Source organism: Anomalospiza imberbis, chromosome 8, assembly GCF_031753505.1.
Source record: "Anomalospiza imberbis isolate Cuckoo-Finch-1a 21T00152 chromosome 8, ASM3175350v1, whole genome shotgun sequence".
NCBI classification, from domain to species: Eukaryota; Metazoa; Chordata; class Aves; order Passeriformes; family Viduidae; genus Anomalospiza; species Anomalospiza imberbis.
This window is the reverse complement of record NC_089688.1, coordinates 17,033,873-17,059,822: the sequence shown is the minus strand read 5'-3', so window position 1 is coordinate 17,059,822 and position 25,950 is coordinate 17,033,873. Positions and strand designations below refer to the sequence as shown.

At 40.8% G+C, this 25,950-nt stretch overlaps 1 protein-coding gene and 1 long non-coding RNA gene across 9 annotated transcripts in view; both read left to right on the top strand.

Annotated features, from left to right (window-relative positions):
• Positions 1 to 25,950, top strand: part of MARCHF8 (membrane associated ring-CH-type finger 8) — an 88,752-nt gene that overhangs the window by 56,787 nt on the left and 6,015 nt on the right. For 5 of the 8 annotated variants that reach the window (XM_068197519.1, XM_068197518.1, XM_068197514.1 and 2 more), the window contains 5 exons: positions 6,615 to 6,665; positions 16,267 to 16,346; positions 16,660 to 17,505; positions 19,414 to 19,594; positions 23,275 to 23,422. In XM_068197519.1, coding sequence (XP_068053620.1) covers positions 6,615 to 6,665; positions 16,267 to 16,346; positions 16,660 to 17,505; positions 19,414 to 19,594; positions 23,275 to 23,422 — 1,306 coding nt within the window. The remainder of the gene's footprint in view (positions 1 to 6,614; positions 6,666 to 16,266; positions 16,347 to 16,659; positions 17,506 to 19,413; positions 19,595 to 23,274; positions 23,423 to 25,950) is intronic. The other 3 variants (XM_068197520.1, XM_068197521.1, XM_068197517.1) reach the window with 2 other exon arrangements.
• LOC137478030 (uncharacterized) lies at positions 23,438 to 25,903 on the top strand. The gene is made up of 2 exons (XR_011001362.1): positions 23,438 to 23,534; positions 23,627 to 25,903. It is a non-coding gene; the product is annotated as an uncharacterized lncRNA (long non-coding RNA).

Below are 25,950 nucleotides of genomic sequence, written 5' to 3'. Positions count from 1 at the left end.
CAAGAAAGAATCCACGCATTTCATCTCTTTTGTAGTCCTAGGACCAAACTGGCAAAGCCAGGCACAGAGCACTGCACAACAAGTAACTGTATCTGTTACATGTAGGGACCTGCATGCCTGACAAGTTTGCATGGTATTGGACACATCCATGGAGGTTCTGAGAGCTGCTCCTCAGGCAGGCAGGAGATGGAGCGAGCACGTGGTGTTTCTGTCCACACTGGGGTGCAGACATGGGCAAGAGGTTCCTATTTAACTTCTACACTCTGCTGTGTTTGCTTTGTTCTTTGAATTTCTTCTCAGTTCTATTTCTTGTTTGTGATCTGCTAACCTCCTTGACCTGCCTCCCCAAACCCCCAAGGGCCGTGGCCTGTTTTTGAATTCCTAGGTTCCTTGAACTTTGCCATTGAAGCCACTTGGTCTGTTGTCTTCTTTTGTTGGCTATTCGTTTCTGTTAAAGCCATATGATCTCATGGTTTTATTTCTGTTGCTGATGTTTTCAGGTACAGCTGTAACTTCAGTGCCTGGAATAAAGCTTGTTAATTCTCCTATGTTTTCCTTTCAGGCTTATCTTTTGCCTTCAGGTTGTTTTTCTGAGTTTATCATACACTATGTGAAGTGGCTTAATGTGAATATGAATAAACAAGTTAGAGAGCTCTCTGAGTTATCCACAGTGAACCTGCTATAGATTTTCTGTTATGAAAGATCTGAAATCTTACATTGGTTTTCTTCACTTAGTCATGGATTGCTGGTTGCTGGGAATCAAGTGGGATTATCCAGTAACAGAAGATACCGGACTAGATACAAGGGGCATGGTTTGAATTCCTATTTCAGTATTGATACTGTGTCTCCAGAAGAGCAGAAAAGAGGAAATTAAGTGATGTGATTTCCATCACCCTTTTGCTTTCAAGTGTCAAATCAACACTGCACAAGTATTTTCAAGTAAATACTCCACAAGAGCAGAGGTGCTAAGCATAGATGCTATGAATGCTTTTTGACTAGGTGCATTATGGCATTATTCTTAACTTCATTACTCTTCTGGCTGTATGAAAAAGTCATTGATGAACCTTGATGATAGTTATTGCTCTTCCACAATGACCTGGTGACTACCAAAGAAATAAAGGTCATATTCAGATGATAAGATGCAAAGTACCATTTCTTACTTAAGTAATTAAATGTCGAGTTCTGTCAGTGACAAGATATAGTGCTGACAAAGCTTTTGTAACTTAACAATCCATTGGTTTTGACAGATGAAGGAAATAATTGCAAACAAAAGTGTTCTCCCATTTCTTTCCTCTCATTCTATCTACTTCAGACAATTAAGTGCACTTGCCCATATTATCAGCAGCAATTTCCTCTTCCCAGATTAAAAGCATATGTTCTTTTTAATATATATTGTTCAGGTATAGGGTTGCAGAGTAAGATTTACAGAAGTTCTTGGAAGAAGTTGTCAGGAAATTTGATACAATCATGAAACCTGAAACAGTAACTGGGTGTGTACAACTGCATGTTTGTAGAACAGTGATGCATTCATGCTCTGGTCGTAGGACTCAATGGAAGAATGGAGTTTCACTTCTGATTTGCTGCTTTGCCCTGCATGGATCAGCTACTCAGTACTTCAGCACCTCACCATTTCAAGCAGTGCCATTCTGTGTTCTATTCTCTAATTCTCATCAGATCTATGAATGAGAATTGCTGTATGAATCAGAGCAGTTTTTACTTCTTCATTCTCTTCTGCAAAGTTTTTTAGTAAGAAAAGCAACCATTTACCCAAAGACTTTGTTAAAATTCATTGACATGAATTGTTAATAACAGTAAGTGATTTTGCTAGATATCAATCTCATGCTTAGTCTGTCATTGTAAAATACAGTTGTAATGCACAAAATGAAATTAAAATGCCTTTCAGAGTCCACATAGAAAACCACAAGTTGACAGTGCTCTAGCCAGTCTGACCTGGTTTGTTTTTGTGTCTCTTTTGGGCTGAGACATTAGTACTTGCCTTGTAGGCATCTCTGTCTGTGGTGTTGCAGTAACACCATCCTCAAAATGAAGTTTCTGCTCTTTGTTACTGAGATTTTAGGTGGAGAACACCTATCTTCAGATGAAGCTCTTAACCCATGATATCCTGTAAGATAATGTAACACAGAAATTGTATTGCAAAATGGGGAATATAGTGCCCTAACAAGTCACTGGTGTGTTAAAGAATTAAGACTTAAGGAAGCAAGCCTGTGCTGGGGTCACATATAGACCCTGGTGTCTTGAGGGCAAAGGAGTACCAGCCTCTGGTGCCCTCTGTCCTCTTTTCTGAGATGGAAAGAGAATAAAAGTCGTCCTGCTAACCCACTGGGATCTGGCTTGCAGTTTCTTCTGCAGGTCTATGAGCAGAGAGAAAAGATGGGTTTAGCATAAATCATTCTTAGGACTGAATTACATGTGCAGTCACAGTTGTAACCAGAAGGCAGTTGCACAAGCTATGAAACTGCTTCCTCTGTTGTCTTCTATTTACTTGCCTTAATGACTGGAAGTCAGAGTGTTGGAAATACAAAACCAAATTATTTTACTGATATATTGTTTACCTTTCATCTGGCAAAGATACTTAAGGTGTATTTCTTTCGGGTGCCTTCTTGCTGACGCTGCAGTAGCATCAGCATCTACAGCTAAGTTTGGAGAAAGGTCAGTTTGATACAATGGTGTTGTAAGTGGACAAGAGCAGCTCTGGCTGCTGTGGCTCTCATGGTAGGAACTGATGTATTTGGGTTCACAGGAATTCTGGGTTTGGCTGTGTGAGTTACGTAGCTGTTGTGCTCGGTGGAAAATGGATACATTAGGGTAGGGAAGCAAGGGTAAAATAACTTGAAATGTTGAATATATGAAAGACTGAGGCAAAAGGAAGGACAGAAGGGAGTTATCTTCTAGCTATCTGAACTGAAAAAGCCTTAGATGTCATGCAGCTGAGGAATGGTGGCAGGAGGACAAACAAGCCAGGCAACAAGGAGAAGGCAAGGTGTAAAGCCCTGAAGAAAGGCAGATGTGAGCTGAAGCAACTGCAGAAAGGAAGAAGGCAGCTCTGTCACTCACAGTTGGGAGCAAATTCAAGGGCAAAGTAGAAAAAGAAAGGAAAGCTGGGAGGAGGATTCTGGCAATTGCAAGCAAGTGCATCCAGAGAACTGGGTAGCAATTTTTCTGGTTTTCAGTGATTTTTCTAGAGCCACTCTAGCTGCTGGGGACCTCAGAGCAGTAACTGCCAGCACTCAGTAGAAGTGACAAGTTGCACTTGTAATTTCTTCCTACCTGGGTGGGGTTTGTTTGTTTGTTTTTTAAACACCTGCCAGGTGGTTCTAGTTGAGGAGAATGACTTCAAAAGGCAGGATTCCCATTATTCCATACAGAAAAACTGAATTGCTAAAGGAGAGTGACACTTAATTTAACTGGTGATAATTGTAGGGTCCTTACTTGCAGATGTTGCTTTTGTCTTGATCTTTCATTCAAGTGCAAAGCCTAATGCTTTTGCATGAAGGAAGGAGAGCTTCTTTGGAGCTCTGATTACCAACCAGAATATGTCTTACTGTGCAGTGGAAACATACTAGAAATATTAAGGTTTTTATTTGTTGGAAGTCATAGTACCATGAAAGCTTAATATTGCAACTCCTATGTCAGTGTTAATTTGTGAGTAATTCTAAAAGATCCCAGGATTAATGTACTGATGATGGATATAGAGTGAAAAGTGAGATTTGTTTGTTTGCCTTTTAAATAATTTTTATCTGTTTAATGTTTCTGTTCCTCATTAATTGTGCCTACTATTAAAATCTGCTATAGTGAATTTCCTGTTGATGTTATGGATGTACCTGCTTTGTGTGGCTAAGAAACAGAGATGTTAAAAAGCACTTAGGTGCTTAGGAGTCCATTAGGAATATCACAGATTCCTAAATATATGTGTGCATGCACTCTGTAGCCCTTAAGGGAATACTTTTCAATACTGATGTTTTGCTTTAAAATGGTCATTTTTTCAATAACAAAACCAATTATTTGCAGTCATCTGCTGACTGAAACCTCTGACAGGTGTGTTTCCAACAGTAGATGAATAAAGATAATATGTGCCTCTGTCTCTTGGAGGCTCCTGGCATCTATCAGATAAAATCAGTTCTGGGAGCAGTAGAGAGACAAGTTTCTGTGTCAGCAGCTAAAAGTCTGTTTACTCTGCATGATCTACTGTGTTGTGCAAATACAGGTCTTATCTTCCAGCCTGTGATGCTTATTGAATTTTAGCACATTCTTTTCAAGGCAGGTGCATGTGTAAGTTCAGTCATGCTCCCTTGCAAGCATCTTCTTCGGCTAAACAGGAGTTTTGGCGAGGGGCATTGAGTTAACATGAAGAAACCTCTGCTCTGTTTAATTTCATCCTTGTATTTGACACCTTGGGCTGGATTTGAGACTGTCACCTGTCTTGCTTCAGGGAGACTTCTCACCCAAGGGTTTCACTCTCGACTATCATTTTCTCTTGTTGCATGTAGCCTTGCTCTGTTTGCTTCCCACACATCCCTAGAAGGCCAAGCACAGCCTGCTTCCCCCACACCTCACGCATAGGCAGTGGCAAGTCTTTGTGCTTGCCAACTCGTGGTGGTCTCTTTTCGTCAAAGCTTGAGAACATGTTCCAGTTCTCCTGTAGCTTCCTCCTGTCTCCTGTAGCTTCAATGAACTTTTTTTTTGCCCTGTTGCTATGGTTACAGGGCCTTTGATGAAATCAGCTAGGCTGTCCCTTATGATTGGACCCCAGTTCTTAACTGCACAGGTTCTGGCAGTAGTCTTGTGCGACGTTAGTCTTCACATAAGCCTTATGTCCATATTTTTGAGGATCTCTGTGTGTTTGTCTGTGTTCCAGGAATACTGTTATCTATGTAACAAAAGCTCACAGTATCTCAAAAATCAAACTCAGTCTTGCAGTGTACAAATCCAGCATTCTGATACTTGCTGATTTTTATTTTGGCAGTCGGTCAAAACTAGCATGTGGTGTGCCCTAACCACTTTTCCCCTTTTCTTCAGAAATACTATTTTACTGTCTTCTAGATACTTGGATTCCTACAAGAAATTTCAGAACACTGTATTTGCTTCCTCATATTTTTAATGAAGGAAATGCAATTTTTATCTGTCAACTGACACAGAGCCCAGGACTGTGTTGAGAGGCCGCTCGTGGTGTAAAGGAAGGAACACCCTGCTTTTGTAAGCACATGCTAAAGTTTTATGCCTTTATGGCTTCTCTTTTCTCATCAAAAAGCTTTGAAGTTGCTTTGGAGGATGCACTGTAGAAGTATCTGGGAGCACAAGGATGTCAAAAGTTTGGGTGTAGCATCTGAATGCTCAGCCAGTCAGGCTGACTTCATGTGGGCTTTAGTCATTGAAGGGTCATTTGAGTTGTAACAAACTATAGACAGGAGGTCTGAGACCAGTGTGCTGATCTGGGACTAACAGCAGCTAACTGATGGGGAATTTTTCATGTCCCTATTTCTTATAGATGTAGGACTTCTGATCTTAATATCTGTCTGATCAGTCACTGCCCAGAAGAAGAGGGTGCTGTCAATCAAATGTCCCTGTTAGGTTTAATTATCTTCAGGAATAAATGTGAAAGAGTTTGTTTCCTAAGATCCCAAGCAGCCCTAGAATAGAAGCCCTTACATAGCACAGAGCCCACAGGAAAAAGTACTAACTTTGCCTTTTTGTCAGAGGGTTTAAATCTCAAACCTATTGCATCCCAGCTTTACAAACTTAGAGGAATGTAGATCCGTGAATGAATGTTACGACTTGCTCTGTTTGTAGTGCTTGTTTAGGAAAAAGTATTTTTCATTGGATTTTATTCAGAAAAGGTTTTGCAAAGCAATTTCTAGGCTCTTCCAAGTGAAGCAACTGTGTCCAATTACAGTGAACTGATGTTCAGAAACCAGGTATCCTTAAAGGAAGAAATATCTTGCTGAAACCTACGGTTAATTTTTGTAGGAGATAAGATTGTCATTCTTATGTGTCAGGGTCTGCACACTGAAAAGTGAATAACAGATACAGTCATCACTTATTTCAGTTTTGAGAATTGTAGTTTCCACATTTCCATCTTGTATGATATTTCCAGTTTAATTCCAAGTTCTGTATTAAAAAGAAGTTCGTCAGTAATTCTGCCCTGTATTCTGAAGTGACATGCATGTGGTTATTCACAATTGTTTCTAGACATTACTATTTTTGTTTTTCATTAAGCAAGAGCTTTCAGCTTTAGAGGCTGGATGTTTGCCTTTAAATGTAGATGAAGCAGATCTTCATGATACTCAGAAGTGTTCTTTCCAAAACAGATGCCCTCTGAGTAAAGGCCTTTACACTACCCTCAGAGAAAAGAAATAATTGTTTTACTGTTTATCAGTTTGTACATATGTTGCCTATGTGATTTTCTGCAAGGTAATATCTTGTTAAACAAACAAAGCAATTCAGTGATTATTGTAAATCAGGCTGATGTCAGTAGAAGCAACATCGTTAAAAGCCCCAGCTGTAAGACTTTCTCCATGGAATTTGATTTCTAATGCCAACTTTTAAGCAGTTTCGTGTGACTTGTTGCTGCAGTGAACCTGTTCTTGCTCTTGCAGAATGAGAAGGCTTTGGGGCATTCCGTGAGCCGCTCTAGTAACATCTCAAAGGTATGTTGCTCGATATAACCCAGTCTTTGATAAATTTGGGGATACTGGGATTTCTTTTATTTCAAAATTGGGTGATACGTGTGATGATGTGACCAGTAGAAAATGCTATTTATGCCTGTCATTGATAGTCACTCCTGAAACATTAGAACTCTGGTGTTTTGCAGACTCTCTTTACAGGTCAAATGAAATGGAAGCTACGGTAGGTTTTCTCTTTCACAATGCCAGCCTCCTCACTTTGATAGGAGCAAGATAGATGACAGATGCCCAAGATCTTATCTTGGAGGGAAAGTGGCTCCAAAAACATCAGTCAAGTATGTTGTTTTGTAAGATAAAGCTGTGTAAGATATGTATAGCTGTGCATCCCATAATATGTGTAGGATATGTGGTTAAATGTTATTCTATTGTCACTTCAACACTGAATTATTTTTAAGTGCCATGAGCTTATTATCAGGACATGACTATGTAAGTATTTTTAAATGTTTCATTTTACAGGGCCTGGTCATGTAAGGCAAGCAGGATGCTCCACCCCTTCTAGTCCCTCTTCAGCATAGCCAGTGGGCACATCCAAAGCATAATTGCTTTGTTATGCCATTAGGAAAAAGGTATCTTCTGTCCAAGATAATTATTGCAATACATACCCTACTTCTGCATTGCAAATAAGATTTTTTTTTCTAGCTGTGCTGGTGGAACAGTACTTTTCATGGAGTGTCTAAACATCAACTCTTTGTTGCCCCACTTTTAAGTGGCTGTATGTAGTTACTTCTAATGAAACACTGAGTCATTATGGTTGCGACATAATAAGTATTGTGAGTACTTCTGGATCTAGAGAATTGTTCATGACTATCTCCATCAGAGGAGGCAGTGTCTGCACATAATGTATGGTTTATATGGGCACATACAACTTTCACTTTGGAGCCAAAAGACAGGATTACTGGGAGTCCTAAACAGTGAGCAGGGCAACTGCCTGGTGCACAAGGTATTGACCAAGCTGTAGGTGTTGTTATCATGGATTGATAAGAGATCATTTTGCATTTGGCATAGAAAATGTGCATTCATATAAGGGGTTTTGAAATAAAAACTGAGAGTATAAATACTCACATAGGTTTTTCTAAAATGAGACTATGCTTGTGCCTTTTTACCCTGCTTCTTATCTTGTAGGGATCCTTAATTGGATTTGCAGGTTTTGTTCAGCAGAGATAGTAGTTTTGCCATTAAGTATCATCGTACTTTTCCCAGAGTGTCTCAAGTCAGCACAAACATTTTGGCAGCAGCACTTTGGTACCCATATGAATCTGCACAGTTCATTCTTAATTCATCGAGAACTGATAGTGTGGCAGTGCAGTGGGAAGAACCTTGCACTCTGGAAAGCTCTGCCTGGGAGTGCTGGCAAGTGAGACATCAATATTTACATTCATCTTGAAGTGCTGAAACGTTCAGCGTGACTGCTGTGTGTTGCAAAAGCTAAAAAGTCAGTCTGGCCAATGTAATGGAGGAGATTTTTGGTTGCAAAGTGAGCTTCCCAGAGGTGTTGATGTTCTTACTGCTCCTGTGTCATCTCTGCCTCATCCATTCTGTGAACTTTCTCCACTCTGGAGATGAGTTCAAACAAGGGCAGAGGGTGAAAGCCCCATCAGTGAAGTCAGCCCCTGATTTGCCTGCCTGTCTGAATGCTGCCTTGTGCATCCAGGCAGTTCAGTGCTAAACTGCAACAATTATTTCGTGGTTGACAGGTGCTTTGGCTGTTGCATGCAATTTCAAATGACATATCAGGAAACATTGTAGTGCAATGCTGCATGGAAGCTTAAGTACATGGAAAAATTTTTCATTGTGAGATTTAATTGAAAAAGGACCATTTTTTTTATTCAGAGTATCACAGCAACCTGGCCAATAAGGCAGATTGGGTACACATTTCAAGTATGGAAATGCTTGGCTGCCTGTATAGCCCTTTCTGAAATCCACAGGACTTGTTGATCCAACACCATTTTAAGAGGAGCTTTTTAACCAAAATTGGGTTAAATCAATTACATGCTGCATTTCCAGATGTGTTGAAGAGTGTGTGTGTGTGTACAGAAATAATGGGCATGCTTTCTGCAACTGACTGTTTCAGCCATTGTTTTTCCACCCAAATCTAGCTTACAGCACAGCAACATAGCAAATCTGCTACAAATTCTTGGCACTGACACTTGAGTCAAAGCCTTACTGGTGCTGATATGTCATTATGAACCCGCTGTGATTATTACTGTGTATCTTTTCACTGCTCTCTGTTGCACAGTGCAATTTGAGTGGAAAGGATTGAGTCAGAACTCAGCCTTTAGCCAAGAGAGGATGCTGTGTTACTTATTGTGACTAAGGAAAGCAATGCCCATGGGCTTAAAGTGATCAGGAAGGGAGGCAGACAGATGGTGCTACTGAAAATGTAATCAGCTGGTAGAGGTAGCAGGACCTCTCTGAATGCAGACCCCCAGTGTCAGGGCCAAGTGGAGCTGTCCCTTGGGAGAAAGGGGCAAAAAGGCAGTTCTCCAAGACGCAGATGCTAAGAGAGGCAGAAGAGATGCTAGTACATGTGGAAAAGCCAAGAAAAAGCAATCACCTGAATACTTGGCTAGGGATGGAGGCCAGAAAGAGCAGAAAAAGGAGCAGGGAATAAAATGTAGGAGGATCTTCATATGGTGTCATTAGGCTGTGTGCAGTATGTTGCACACTGGGGGGATATGGCATTCCTCCAGGCCCTTCTTTGCTTTTTTGGTATATATATTTCAAACACTCCTTTTAAATCTGCTACACGTGAAACATGTAAATTTCTGAAATCTTTTATATTTGTTTTGAAATTAAAAAAAAAAAAAAAAACATTGAGGGCAGATTTAATTGATTTAGTCATGGGACTTGAACACAGCCCATTTTCCCCAACTTGCCCTGTTCAGACACACAAACAGTACTGATGTTGATTGAAACAGCCCCAGTTGGCACAAGGGAATACAGCCCAGATCCACATCTTGGCTGTTTACCCTAAGCCAGCATTTTTTCCAAGCAGCCACTGATTGCTGTGAAGTGCCTTCATCATTCAAGCCCCACAGAGAAATAATTAAGCTTTATAGAAGCTTTGTCCTCTAAATATAAAAGAAATTGACCCTAACACGCAGCTAGTCACTGGGAGCAGCTAAAAGAGGGATTTTCACAGTAGTGATAATTGATGCCCTCAGTTCATAGATAAAGGAATTGTGCTTACAAGCAGATGAAATGAGGTCACTTACAAAGCTGGTCTCTAAATAGTTATTCTCAAATTAGTGGTATTGTTTACCTTTAAAGTATCTGATATATCCTGAAAACTGATGATGTGATGTCTGGAAATACCTTCGGGTCATCTGTGTGCTGTTCTTGTCATCTGATTGCTTTGGAAGGTTGATTCTAATGTAAAGGGGAAGCACTTTGTGGTCTTATTTTCATAGCCCTCCAAGGGATAAAGTTTGAAAATGCTAACACTGGGATCACAGCAAAGGAATCAAAAGTGAACTCCTTAAAAAATGTAAATGCTTTGTGTTTTCTGAAGGCCTGTATAGTTTTATCTTTTGAGTAGAAGCATGCTGTAAAGTATTACGTTATTCTTAGACTGAATAGCAGCCAGTGCACACACAAAGTGGTAGCCTAAGCTTGCTATGAAATTTAAAATCCATTTAGGCTGTTCATCAGCTTGGAACAGATTTAAGAAAAGCATATGACTACACATGTCCACTGCTGCCTGAAGCTTTAATGGATTCAGTGAGCATTTGTCTGTAGAAAAGTAGTCCAGGTTTTTCAGTTGCAGAACTTAGCTGTCCTGTAGTCTGTCAGATGACCAAGGCTTACTGACAAGAAATGTTTCTAGAGGTGTTCTGTTCAGGTACATGAGCCTGGGGGTAGGGAAATACAAGTTGCTTTAAAAAACTCTTCTACTGAGTTACTGGGGAAGGAAAAGACATGAAAAATTGTACAGTGTGAAGATGAAAGTATACTCTTTCCTCAAGTACAAGAGCAAGTAATCTCATGCTGGAGCACAGTGCAGTCATATTTGTAAGGAATGTGATAATCTCCCTGTGCTGTGATAAATTCCCTATCCTGGGGCTGAATTCTTTCTGCATATGGGTATGAGGTCACCCCATAAAGGAACCTGAAGGGGTTTCCTTTCCTCTTTTGTTCCCTCAGTACTTTCAAGGTATTTTAAGGAAGATTTTTAAAGACAAAAAGCCATATATACTTTTTTCTTCTTCTCCCTGCAGAACCTGTGCAGTTTTTACTGGGTTTAGTCCACATTAATCCTGTGCTGTAGGCTGGTTGTATTATTCTTGGGGAGATTTTGAAAGGATAGATAGCCTCCTTTCTCTAGTATCTTTAGCTCTGGAATCTCTAGAGAAAAGTACCTGACACAATCCTCCTTTAGATTTCTTTCAAAATAAAAGGGAAAGCTGACTTCAGCTTTGCTTCTATTTGCTAGACTTAGTTTTAATTATAGTCATATACATTATATAAAGTATGGAAGAAAGTTCTTCCAGCAGCTGACTGCTGGTTCCTATCAAATTGTTGCCAAAATTACATGGTGGAGTTGATAGTCCTGAAATTTTCAGATGCCTCTTTCCCATATCTCCTCTGCAGTTTTTTAACCACTCTCCATTTTAATAATTTATCTTAACCCTCTCTAAAGACACTTGATTTTAATATGCACTGGAAGTCAATATGGCATGAATCTGGTAGGGAGAACTTACTGGAGAAGATCAGAAGTTGCTGATGGTTGATCCTGCTATGTTGGTACAGAAGCTTTCAAAAACAGCCTGTCAGCAGGGCTGTCTGCCCATCACATCCCCCAGTCTGTCCATAGTGGCCTATCTCACTTGTCAGGTTTGTCCAGTTTGGTCTCGTTGCCCTGCTGCCTTGATGTGCTGGCACTGCTGGAGGCCTCCTTTGGCCTCTGCTCCACAGATGAACTTCAGAGGCTGTGAAACTGCAGTGCACTTTAGCAAGAGCCATCAGCCAGTGTCAGTTCCATGTGTACATGGAACACAGTACTTGCTGAAAGTAGTCAAGAGCACATAAAATAAAGGCAAGCCCGTAATCAAAATGCCAGGTTGAAATTTGTGTTGTGGAGTGTTTCGCTCCTTGCTCTATTGCTAAATCTGTATTTGCCTGAAGCTCCTTGTTCTGAAGTTCCTCCCAATAAAGACTTAAAATTGAGCTTCTTTTACTCTTTGTCTGCACAGAAGAGAGTTGTGTTCCATTATTAAATGTGTAAAGTACTTCGCATGTTACTTCCAGATCCTTAGCTGAAACTTCTAGATGTTTTTGTAGCACAAGTAGTAGGGTTACAGTATTATTCCTAATCATGTGACACCTAGAAATGACAAAAGTTTGCACATGTGGGGGAAAACCTTTGTTTGCTTCCTTTAGACTTCCAATCAATTGAAAAATTCTAAAGGATTTGTTTCTAATTTTTTACTTTCAATGAATAATTTAACACAGTTTTTAGGATGTGACAGGCCCTGTTCTTTAAAATGAGATGTAGTTGCTGTTACTGAAGTGCAGCCCTGAGTGGGACAACAGCAACTATACCCAGAAATGTCATCTCAGATAAGCAGGTTGTCTTGAAATACACCTGAGCCACTGGCATGTTCACTATGGCTCACTTCAAAGATGCCTTTGTTTTCTTAGGCAGGGTGGGTTTTTTGGGTTTTGGTGTGCAGCATGTAATCAAAAGTATGTAATAAGAAAAGGCTGAGTTCTCTTACCAATAGATAACACTGTTAATGTGGAGGTAGAATGAGAACATATATGTGTATATATGCATGGACACCCTCATATACGCATATTAAAAAATGTATATGCTCCTGCTGGCAGCCCTTCAGAGAACTGTAGGAATCCCAGGAATTATTACCTTCAAAATTGCTGTGATTGTTTGAGTACCAGTGCAGAAGGCCATGCTGTGACCTCAGTGAATTGCATTGGATAGGAATGTCAATATACACAATTAACTAACTATTGACCTTTAGTGCTGAGCTATTTTAGGCAACCAGTCAGGCTGTACAGAGTAACTCGCACGGTTCCAAGGCTCATCACTGGAGGTGGTGTTCCTCCATGCAAAGGGCATGACAGTGCACAGAGATTCAGCAAGTGATTATGGAGTTAGAAGGGTCAAATTCAGGCTGTCATGGCTTAGGCTACATGTCACATATGAACATGGCAGAAACCTCCTTAGGAGAAGGAGGGCTCTAAAACCTACTGCTGCTGTTGTCATTATAAATAGCCAGTTTGGCCAAAGGTGCTGCTACCTGGGAGGCTGCTGCTGGGGCAGTAAGGACTATGTGTACTAGAAGCTACTGAGTGGAGAAGGCTTTGACTGCTTGTTTTCCCAGCCTCTTCAGAGCTGAGCCGTGTGTGGGAGCAGCATCAGAGCTCCAAGATTGCGGGACCTGCCTGTTTCATTCACCCATGACTGCCGCCTCTTCGCTATGTTCTGTCCCGAGGCTGCCTGTATTTCTTCTTTTCTGTGGCACCTCTCTGCCTGAAAGCTGCTGTGTCTGAGTCAGTAGTCCCAGGTGAGCTGGGACCAGCAGCAGTGATGTGTAACCCTGCTTCTAGATGCAGCAGAACTTGGTACTTAGGCTTTTGGCAGCAGCTTGCATTTTACTATGCTCTTGTCAGGGAGTTGTGCTTCACTGTTAGAGACTCATTGCTGTCACTGACTGATGTTCCTAGGGAAGTGACTGGCATTAGAGCAATGGTTTTACCTCACCTCACTGTCCTACTCTGAGTTGCAGTGCAGCTCTGTAAAGTTTCATGGGCAAAAAGCATGGGACAAAAGGAGGACAGACTGCGTGACTGGAGGCTCATTGAACCATGGCTTTTGGTGGTAGCCACAGCTCATTTGAACCAAGGGTGGAGCATAAATTCCTCCAGTGATTTGTTGTTCCTTTTTATGGTGCCTATCCAAGTGTGTTAATTTCTGTTCATAGTTTGGTTGCACTTTCATTATGTATGAAAATAGAGAAAAGTATCTTTTGTTCTGAAGCAGAAAGATGGGGGGAAAGGAAATGTGCCTCAGATGCTGAGTTTCTCTAAGCCACCCTGAACAGTACTGGCATCTAGAAAAAGAATACTAAACTTGAAATGCAGATGAAATTCCACAATTTCTTTTACGTCCCAGCCTTTTGATTTCCCAATTGGCAAGACTTTTAACACTCTTGGTACCAGACAATTGGATCAAGACACCAGTAACGTGGTTTTGGAAGGGAAATTTTGGATCATTGATTCTAGTCATCTGCTATTAGACTATCACGTCATATATTCTGCTGTCCTTTTTAAGAAAAGCTCATTGCTAAACTGAAGCAGCTGAGAGATTGGATTAATTTTTAGCAGGTTACCTTCTGTGATTTGCTCATAACATAAAACCTGAGACAGATTTATTAATTGATTTGTGACTTCACTTCCAACAATATATAGCTCTGTCTCCATGGCAGAATGCAACTTGCTGTTTTACTGGTTTAATATTTTGTTTTTAGAAGATTGCTCAATATGTCTTTTAAACTATTTCATTATTTTAGTTTTATTAATTTGCAGAGTGAAACAGCTTATCAGTAAATTAGTGTCAGATCTTTCATTAAATTGTCAGACTTCGAGTTAAAAGTTACTGCACAAACCCTTATAAAAGATAGGATATGAAGTCAGGTGTACCTGCTTTTAGGAGAGGTTAAGTGTCAAAGAGAGAACAAATTTCCAACAAGTACCTGAATTCACATCACTGTGTGATCAGAATCCTGTATCTTTAGCACATGCAAGTGGTGTAAAATGTAAAGAACTGTAGTTTCCTGGATAAAGCCAGTAATTGATCTTTGTCTTTAATTTGTTTTGTCACAGTCATTACATAGCTCAGTTTGCTTTCTGGCCCAAGGTTATTCTCCTGGGTTTTATTCTACACATGTACCCAGCTTTGGGTAAGATGGGAAATAAGCTACAGTGTCTTACTAAAGGTTGAGAGGTGTGTGTCAGAGTCTTGGCTGAGTCTTGCCTTTGATTCCTGCAGGCCCAGCTGTAAATGGAGACCTGTTTTTTCGGTGTCTGTGCACCTGAGGCGTCCTAATGTGAGGGCAGATACATTGCTGTCTTTAGTGCTGTTGACTAGAGAAATAAAACCTTAAAAGATGAATTCTGTGACAAGGAAGGTGATTGTTTTGTCTGTATTTATAAAGTAGCACATGCATGTATCTTCTCTCACAAAGAAATAAAGAGTATAATGTGTGACAAGGAACCTTGATTTTGCTATGACAGTATAAAAGTCTGTGGCAACCTTGTTCAAATATACAATAGGGGCTTTTAATAAATTAAGTATAGAATTGACAAGTCCCAAGACAGATACAGTGTGTGTTGCAGCATGATCAAAGCAGTGATGACTGAGCAGCTGTGATGTCTGAAGCTGAAGCACAGGGCTGGGCACATCAGGCTTCTGTGGTAGCACACCTTTTGTCACCTGAGGTCTCCCTGGTCTGGCTGTCTGCAGTTACCGGACCCAGGTCTCTGCTGGCAGTGCTGGTTTCTGTGCAGATCAAAAGAGCTGTAAAGCTTTGTTTGAATTTTGAAGTGCAAACAGTGTTTGGCAGCAGTGGGTGAGCAGTGCAGCCTGTCCAGCAGCTGTGGAACATGGGAGACCCAGGTTTAAAGATTCTCTGTTATGAGATTATTAATGCAGCTGTCCTCCCCACAAAAATCTCCAGGGAGAGTTGAGAAGTTTGTCAAAATGACCTGCAGGATACAGCAGCAGAAAAGGTCTTTAATAACAGCCAGTGGAGTGACAGCTGAGACAATGTTCTTTCTTAGCACGTTGAGTTCATATTTGTCTATTAAGTGTTAAATATCCCAAGAGCTTTATGTTTTTGAGTTAGTTCAGTTAATTCTTAATTCTTCAGTTACTCTGTTTCTCACTGTGCTCTTGTTGCGACTTACAAATACGACTGCTGCCACACCTCTTCTCCAGTATGGATCTTCCAGGATGGAAGATTCTGTTCAAGTAAGAGCGGGATGAAAGGCCTCAAAAAGTACACTTCAGGGAATGCTCTGTGTTGGTAGATGGTGCTCATGTGCATATGCTGTTAAGGAATATAAGTCCTCTGGTTGTGTTTGAGTTACTGAGTTACCGCTGGTTCTGTTTTGCAAAGAAAACCGCAAGCCTCTAATCTCTTGCCATCATTGTTAGAGGAAGGATTAGCTATTACATGGTAGCTAAATTCCAACTAGTTTATATGCGCACTAACATCTAATTATTGTAATTACTGTAGCATTGCTCATTTCCTGAACTATTGTTCTATGCAGTGTTTGACAGCTGGCAGGTTCCACTCCAGGGATGTCTGCATTTGACCTTGGGGTAAAACATTTCTGTTCTGATCACTACTTCTCCAGGGATGAGACTATGTGACCTTTCTCACATTTAACACTAAAGTCACTTTCTTACAACTAGCCCTTGAGTATCTGCTGTAGAGTGATAATCTGGCTCCATATGCTGTGTTTCACCCTGAGGGTGATTGCTCTGCATACTGACTCCTGACTTGAGGGGTTTTTTTGTTTGTTTGTTTTAATTTCACTGCAGGCTGGAAGTCCAACCTCTGTCTCTGCCCCTCATAGCTTCTCTCGGACTTCTGTTACACCATCCAACCAGGACATCTGCAGGTAAAGTGTGCCATTTGCGTGGCTACAGTGAGGCTCAGGCGAGGTTCAAATTAAGGAAAAACAAAACTGAAAAAGCATGTTTATGGGGAAGTCAGTGATGTGGGGTTCCCAGTTGAAACATGCCATTTGTTTGACTCGACTTCTGTCTAACACTGCTTTATTAAATCCTACTGACTGTTTGGCCCTGCTATGTTTGCCATTCCCACACTAGCTGTAATTCTCATCTCTTCACTTTTAATTATATATGTTCTCTTTTTTAATTGTTTTTTTTTTTTTTACTTTATGTGCTTTTATTCCACTATTCTGCATGCAGTTCCAGTGCAGTGTTTTCTGAGTGTTGTCGTCACAGTCCAGTGCAGTCTGCTGTTGTCTTGAAAAATCCGCACTGCCAGAGCCCTATGACACCAGGGGTCACTGTGACAGTAATCTGTCAGGACACGTTACATGCAGCAAAGAGAAACTCCTGTGGGCAGGATCGGGGCCAGGCACTCAGGTCTGCTAAGAATGTAAAGCCCACCCGCACCCTGAAATTCTCCAAGTCCCTCAATGACGTGGACCAGAAGGCGCAGAGCACCAGCGAGTGCTTTGATTATGTGGAGCGGACACGGTCAGAAGGCAAACTGACCCTGAATCAAGAGCAGTGTTTAAGGATTAACAAATTTCATCTTAAAGAGAGGAAACCGCTGAATCTCAGGCCTCTTTCTTTTAGCAATTCTAAGCACTCCTATATCCCTTCCCTTTCCAACTACTCAAGTGCATCGGGAGGAGCAGAGAACCACAGCGCTGTACATATCCCCCTGCTGGAGGACAAGGTGGACCATGACTCCTCAAGGAGCAAAAAACTGTTGCGTTACCTTTTTTCCTTCTCCCACACCTCCAGCATCAGCAGCCTGCATAAATTTCATGAACTGGAGAGCTATTCCAGTCACTTCCAAGCTGACAAATCCTCCAGCATGCTGGTGGAAAGCACAGACTTCTGCTCTGATGATATGGGAGACGATGACGTCTTTGAGGACAGCACCTCAGTGAAACTCAAAACAAAAGAGCAACGGGCACCACTCTGTTCAGTTGAGAAGGACAGTGACCTTGACTGCCCTTCCCCCCTCTCAGAAAAGTTACCCCCTCTGTCCCCTGTGTCCACATCGGGGGATACCTGCAGGTTGGTTTACCAGAGAACCACCTACCTTTTTAACCCTCCCATGTGCGGTGGTGACTGTTCTGCTTTCCCCTGCCTTTGTGCCGTTTCTGTCTCTTCTTTTACCCTGTCATCTTGCTAATACAGTATGTGTGATTTGAAGCATGCAGTCTTCTCTCTGTGGTCCTGCACCCCCCTGATGCACTTAACAAGGCTACTAAGCAAAATAACTTCCTTTGGAGTCAAATACATTCTCCTAGAATTTATTTCAGGTTTGGGGTTCTGAGATATTTTATCAGTGCCCAAACTGGGAACACTGTGAGAGACTCAGCTACGCATCATAAAGGTCAAGCTGAACATGTCTTAGCTTTTAATGAGCAATGTGTTGTCCTGACAGTACTGCTAGTTTGGTCAGAGGTGGGGATTCAGGAGGAAAACAGACTGCTTGAAAATTGCTTGTGAGATCAGATCAATATAGCTTCAGATTTTCCCCCCTCAGTTTGTATCCCACCACACTTTTTTATTTGTTAAGGGCTTCCTGGTTGTCTTGGTCAAAGGGTATCTGAGTGCTGGCTGTTAGTGGTAGGCATGTGTGAGGTTCAGAAATGATGGGTGTCCCTATTCCAGCTACAGAGGATTAACCATATGCTCAGGTGTTAGGAACAACAAAATCTGGACCATCTTCACAGTGATTTTTCTGCTGGTCTGCCCTGTCCCACACCAAAAATGTGCTTGAGGAGCAAGAGTCATCAAGTTCAGGAGCAAATGTCTAATCCCTCTACCTAGCATTTTATTATTCTAGTCTTTCTCCTCCCTAACAGCACTTCCTAAAGCTGGCTTTGTTATTACTCTCCAATATTATTTGATTTCCCCCCTCATTACCACCATATCTAGTTCTGTACTGGCTTAGCATCAACAAGATGCTGTTGTAATCCACCCATGCCTTCATTTCCACTTGCCAGCTATCAGCAAGGTCACGAGAGGCAAGATGCTACACATCAGTAAGAGATTTCAGTAATAGGGATGGCAGCAGGCCAGAATGTACTTCACATATGCTTGGTAACTTGTATTCATTCCCTGAGCTCCTCACCATCCCCCTTTCAATTCATGACCTCTTCCACATGGTTAGAAGGACTTCACAATGCTTGATGCTACCCAGGGGTTGTGTATAAATTGAATCTGGAAATCAAATGTCAACAGCTGGTAGTAACTCTTTATCAGATGTCTTTTTTGCCTGTGAGAAAAATAGGGAATTTTGCAGAGCTGATGCTTCCTTAGCAACTCTTACTAAGTCAGATTTGGAGAAGCAAAACCATTTAGAGTAAGTGTGTTTTGGGATTCAGATTCAGTGCTGTAGTTTTGCATTGTGAATCCTAGGAATGCATTGTGTCTCTTAGGAATTTGCATTGAAATTAATCACTTGTGTAAAGTCCAGGCTGTCTAAATTAGTTGTTCATGATCCTGAGGTGGGCTGCTTCAGCATTGGTATTGGAATTTTGTTTTATCTTCTATTTCAGACTGTAGTGCATGAGTAGCTGTACCTCTCTGTGTGTATTTTGTCTTGGGAAGTTCTATCTGATCTGTTTAAATGCTGTTTGCAGTTAAGTGCTGTTGGTCTGGGTGGAATGTTGTCATTTCTTGCTCCGTTTTTTCTTTCGGGTACTGCATTTCTGTCAGGCTCTGTGTGTGCATCATCTGTGAGAAAGCAGCTGTCTAGTTAGCTGTGTATGGGCTTAATTATTTTGTGCCTGTGTATGTGCTTGTGCAGCAATTGAGTTGTTTAGTTTTAGCTCCGTTGTGGAACACATTCCTTTGATTTATATGTCTCGGGATCCTCAGTGAACATCCATGTGTGATCACAGATACTACATGGCTCTTCCACATCCTTTCTGCTTCCTTTTCTCCTAACGAGCAGCTTTGCTTCTGATTCAGGATATGTCACTGTGAAGGAGATGATGAGAGCCCTTTGATTACCCCCTGTCACTGTACGGGAAGTCTTCATTTTGTGCACCAGGCCTGCCTGCAGCAATGGATCAAGAGCTCGGATACGCGATGCTGTGAACTGTGCAAGTATGAGTTCATCATGGAGACAAAACTGAAGCCTTTGAGAAAGGTAGGCACAGGACCTGCTTCCCCGAGGACATGCTTTGTTAAACAGAGATCCACTCTGGAACAGGCTGTCCCACGAGCCTGCAGCACCCACCCTGTATTTATTAATGGGTTTGTGGCTAATTAGTAAGTGTGGTCAGTCTTGTATAGGTAAAAAAGGATTTGAATTAACACTCACCCTGGCAAATTCAACATCACTGGAATCCAGCTCTGATAACAGCTGTTACAGCCCAGCAGCTTTCTGTGTTTATATGTGTAATTATATATGTTTATATATATATATATATATATATATATATATATGTCCATACAACAATCTGATATTTTTGTTTAGATTTTAGAGCACAAAACTCTACAGTTACCAATATTTTTTTAAATGGGGAGCTTTGTATTACTGTTAGCTGCTTTAGTTTGTGGCTCTAAGATCCACATGGCTTTTCAGTTCTCTTCAAAATATGAGGGTTTAACATTCAATTTACTTTAAACCACACTTCTTGGATGTAATTTAGTTTAAATTTGTAGCTTTCCTTTTCTCTTTAAAGGATCAAACTTACTTAGTGAAAATAATACATTATAAGTAGAAGGTGGTTCCCTGTTAAATGGGTTTTCATTTTTACCTTTTCTTAGGCTGTGAGTGACTAGAACCTGTATTTTTGTGTAATAGATAAGTATCTTTCATAAATCTGGTGACTTAAAGTATAGGTGCTAAGATCAGTTTTGTGCTTCTATCCTCATTTTGTTCTCCCACATCCTCTGATCTTTTAATGTCAGTTGTCCTGACATCAGGATTTTGAGGTGGAAATCACTGGTATTGTTAGCACAGACAAATCTTGCCATATCTGCCAGAGTGGAAGAGGTTGATAATGATAACCTCAGACTGGAACTAGAATAAATGAGAAACACTAAATTCAGTTATGATGAGCCTAAATCATGTAGGGTGAGAAGTTTGGACTGCAGCTATCTAAAAACTGTTATGAGTATTTGTCCAAATCCTAGAAGTGACTTCTAACAGAAAATAGATCAGATTTCAGCACTGCTTATTTTTTCAGGGAAATGTACTATCTGCAAAGTGTGTAGCTTATCATGTCCAGTGGAGAGGATGTCCTTTGTTTATGACTCTGGTGGATCGTTGCCTTCTAAAACTGCAGATTTATGCTTGGTAGCCCCTTGGCACAGAGTGTAGTTGTTTCTGAGCTGCAGGATTGGTCATCATAAACTCTTTTGTCTGCACAGACCATACTTTGCACAGCCCAACTATAGGACAGGAAAGAAATTACTCTAGAGAATCCAAAGAAGAGTTGCTGTAGTTGTCAGTTGACTGTTGTTTTTTTTTTTCTGTGCTTACTCTGCCTGAAGTGGGTGGTGAACATTTTATGAATATTTGTGCCCTGTGGGAAAAAAAATGTTGTGTACCTTCAGAATTTAGTCACTCAACATCATTAGTTATATCTGAACAGGTCTTCTGTGGGAAGCAGACAAGTTGCCAGAAGGTAGGGATAGAACCATAAATAGCCTCTCAAATATATATAAAGAGTCCTTTTAGAGGTTCAGCTGCAGTAAAAAGATAAGATGCCTCTGTATCTTCAACTCAGCCCTTATGGTAGCCTTTCAGTCAGGAGAAAACAGCCTGGAACTGGTGAGTATGATCAGGATGGGACAAATAATAGGGCTTCTCCTGGTCTGTAGGGTAGAAATGGAATTAAACTTCTGTGGCATCTTAAGGTTGTAGTGCAGCATTGGGCTGTTCAAACACTAACTTACTAAGGGAAGAGGGCGAGAACAAAATTTGTCATGGCTCAAAGGAAGATGAGGGCAGACAAGAGAGAGATGCTTAATTTTAAAATTTCAATGAAAAAAAAAAGAGACATTAAATTTTCTACTGGGCTTTTTTTTTGTTGTTGTTGTTTCTTTTAACAACACTTAAAAAGTCCAGAACTGCTGATTATTTTAAGTGGGAAATGGCACATGCTGTGTCATCAGAATAATATACAACAGGGACCTTCAGATTTGAGTTTCCTCAAAGTTTCCTGCTAGTGTACAATTTGCAGAATATTTTCTGTTTTGCTTTGCAGTCATATCTCTTGAAGCAATGAGGTGGTGCAAGCTGGTTTTGTGACAGCAGTTCACAGGAGATATTGTTTAGCAGAGGAGCCCAAGCTGTGGAACAGAAAAGAGTACTGTAAATTAGCCAAAGCACAGGTCCTCCTGGCTCTGTAAAAGCATTTGCAAATAGATTTAACATGGTTGATTTTGGCAAAATAATTTGATTAAGTTGTACTTTCTATCAAAAGGCAACACCTTTTTATAGAAGCAAAAGCAATTTTCTGTTTAAAATACAACATGCAAAGGGAATGTTTTGTGCAATCTTTTTCTAAAATGATTGAAAAAATACAGCTTTCTAGTACAACAAATCTAGCATGTCATTCGTGGAAGTACTCAATTCTTTTGCCATGATGAGGTTTGGGTGCCCACATTACTGGAAATGTGGCTTGGGCTGGATTAAGATATGTGTCTGGCAGCACAGAGATGATCACAAAGTCTGCCTCATTTTTCAACCATTCTCGTTTTTGTGGCAGTGGAAGCAATAATTCAACATAATGGATGATTTCAATCATACCGTTAAGGTCATCCTTACCCCCTTCCACATTATGCCTCCTTTTTGAAGTCCCCTTTTTCTACAAATTATTCTACGAGACATCAGATGCACTTTTTTAGGCATGAGATGTTTTTATGTCCCAGCATGTATTTTGTGGAAGTGTGAGAAAAGCCTGTCATAACTCTCTTCCAAGCAGATATGCTGAGGAATATGTGTCCCACATGCAAAAACTATTATCATATACATAGGCAAAATTACAGAAAATAAATTTAAAACACAGCTTCTGGGTGTCCCAGGTATGCTTGGCATATTAAAAGCATCTATAATAATTGTCTGGTTTCCTTGTATCTTTCTGAAAGTACATTGGGCTGGTTTTGTGGTTTTGTTTGGGCTATATAAGCATTATTATTAGATGCAGATCTGGGGATTTAATTTGCTGCATCCTCTCACTTAGAAAAGCTGTCACCCCCATTCTACTGTATATTCTTAGGGCGCATGTATTTAAGTGCACTTGAAACACTGAAAATAAAGTGTGAGTGTCGCTGCTATAGGTGTTGTTAAATACAAGTGAAGATTGAATGAAACCCCAGGGGCAGGAGGTGAGAGCTGAACAGCCCACCATGAGGTGTCTTTACACACCCTGGTCAGCTGAACCATGTGCCACTTTCGTTGTTCTGTTGAATGCCTCCCTGAGCAAGGGTACCCCCTCCCACTGGAGATGCTCAGCTGCAGCTCCGGGTACGTGCTGTCGAGTGGGGAACACAGGAAGAGGCAGCACTGCTCGGGGCCCTCTGTGCTGGAGCTGCCCCTGTGTGGGTAAGCAGGGTGTGATGACAGACTCCTGAGGCACTGGGTGGGAGCTGAGTCCTCTCTGGCACCAGGAAGGCGCCTGTCACAGCAGGGTGAGCTGCCAGCCATCACACACATGCTGTGACCAAAGCAATGATGCCATCTGACTTTTAAAATCCTTGTGAGGAGGAAACTGGTCTCCTGTCTGGTTTTTGTTCTTATCAACGTTCTCTTTTCATACTCTCTAGTAACTACAATAAACTCCTAATCTCTTGCTCTGGTTCCTGGTTTTTTGCCAGTGGGAGAAGCTGCAGATGACAGCCAGCGAGAGGAGGAAGATCATGTGCTCTGTAACATTCCATATCATTGCCATCACCTGCGTTGTGTGGTCTCTCTATGTCCTGATAGACAGGACTGCTGAAGAGATTAAACAGGGACAAACTACTGGTATGTTACTTGCTTATCTTCACACTTACTCTCTCAGAATAATTATTTGTCCTGATTGCAGAGAGGATGTGGAACATAAGTGTTAAACTAGTCAGCTTTACCCTGGTGTTGCGTTGGTTTAAAAGCAGAGTTCTGAAATTATTTCGTTAAATCAGTAAATTAAGCAGTGAATTAATCTATGGGTACTTTTTTAATCTATTTCAGGTCAATTTAGTTTGTAGTTGTGAAATGCATGGATATGAGATCTAATCCACTGTAGCCAGACACAAAGTTGCACTGCCTCAGCAAATTCAGGTCTAAAATTGCAGATAGGGATATAAGCATTTGTTTGCTGCTATGACTACCTTTAAACTGGGCAAAACTGGAACAGTTTTTAAAAAGAGAAGAAGTAAGAGGAACCTAAATTCAAATATTTGAGGCAAATCAACAGGGTTTCCTTTCCGCCCAGTCATCTGTGGGCTGGGTTAGTCATCAGTGAGAGCCATGTTAGGCTGGGAGAACTTTTATGAGTGATTGCACTTGGAGCAGAAGAAATTCAAGTTGAATATTAGGACTCCAATTTGCACAACTGAGATAAGATGCTTGCAGTCTTATCAAGGGCTGCCACCCCAGTGCACAGTTGCCTTAACTTCTTGAATAGAAGGTTTTCTTCAGTATTCAGCAGTAAACATACCAAGCTGAAATGTATTTACTCAGGTATGCTGGGCTGTAGAGTTGCAGCTGTCACAAAACTGTTCCTCAGGCAGCTGAGCCTGAAGGTGGGGATAGAATAGATGGAAGCTGTTAGAAGGCAAGCTGTCCTTGCTTACAGAGCACTGCGTGCCAACTGGACATGCAGGTGGAAAATGTTTTGCTGGTGATTGAACAGTGTCCTTTGGGGAGGTAGTTGAGCATTGCTAAACCTGTAAATCCACAGAGCTGTTAAAGTCTCTTCAGAGCAGAATCACTTGAAATTAAAAAGTTATCCTCTCGTTTCTCATTTAGGCTAGAATTGCATTGTTCACTACTTCAGTCAGGAAGCTGCTTTCAATGAAATCTCTTTGTTTAAGTTCCATCCAACCCCATTTCTTCCATGAACAGTGAACATTATTGACCTTTCAACAGTGTAAGGTTTCCACATGATAATGAAAAGGATATGTTTTCAAAGCTTTATCATCTCCAGGTTATTTTATCCTGTAAATATATTAGATGAACATAACAAGGAGGAATGATGTGAATATTTGGTACATATTGTAGTGTTTTCTTTTCTCCTTTCATTTGGATTCTAAATCCAGGGAGTGCTGTAATGAGCTGGGGGATGCAGGAAATGTGTGTGGATATATATTCATGTCCACACAGCGGCAAGCATGTGCTGTCACTGCCTACAGACAGCATCAGACAGCTCGCCTTTGAATGAGAGGGTCAGATATGAATCACAGGTGGGATTTCATCAGTACTAGGACTGCAATGCCCTTTGAATTTTGGGACTGAAATATTTTAATTCCTCCCACACTGCTATGCATTTCCAAAACAACACCAGCCCTGTATCTTGCTTAAAACTCCGAAGAGTTGGAAAGATACGATTTTATTCTCTAAAAAAATTTGATAATGGTTGATTCAGCATAGTTTCATATCCATCTTGTGATGGCACTTATTTTAAAGAGGCTGGATGAATACAGGACCTATGTAAGCAGAATATGTATAAAATGAATAGTTTTTCATTTTAAAGTGGTTGATAGAAATGTAACAAGATCCACTGTCTAAATGTTCAAGCTAGACAAATTTAGGCAAAAAGTGATGGTGGTAGTTTTTAAGGACAGAGGGTAAGCTTGGAATGCTTCAACATCTCCAGCACTTGCATTTTTGTATCAGAGGAGATGCTCTAGTTCAGATGCAAGTTCCTGAGTGTGATGCAGATAAAATTTTCCTCGTCTGCATAACAAACACATCAAGCTATATGGTAACAATCATTCCTTTATGTCTCCATGTGCTGTGTGATCACAAAGTGGAACAGACTTGTTGGGTCACTGAGTTGAGTCTCTGCTATAAAGAGAAAACCATGCCATAGAATTCCTTTCATAATTTGATCCAGTCTTTGTTTAAAAACAGGTGTAAAAGGACCTAAGCATATTACTGGTGGTTGCCTTGACTCTGTGATTGTACTGCATCACAGCTCAGACACAGAAAATCGGTTGTTTTCGTTTTTTCTCTGGTGGGGAAGAATGTGATATGGGAAGCAGAAGTCTGTGTGTCTGACTTGAAGAGGAAAAAAAAAAAGCCAGACAGGAAAAATTGCAAAATAAGAATAGCTGGCATGACTCAAACTCCGTGACAGTTTCCTTACAGCGCATTTTTGAAAGATCCAGTTTAGTCCAGCTTAAGAAAGTCTGGCCGTAGTAAATTAGGCTACTTACATAAAGTTTGGAAACCCAACAAGACCTCTATATAAAAATACCCTCCTGGGGAGATGATAGGATAATTTCCAGGGCCTGCTGTTTGACTGGCAGTTTCTGAGATGAATTTAATTATTCTTTTTATTTTTTTACTTC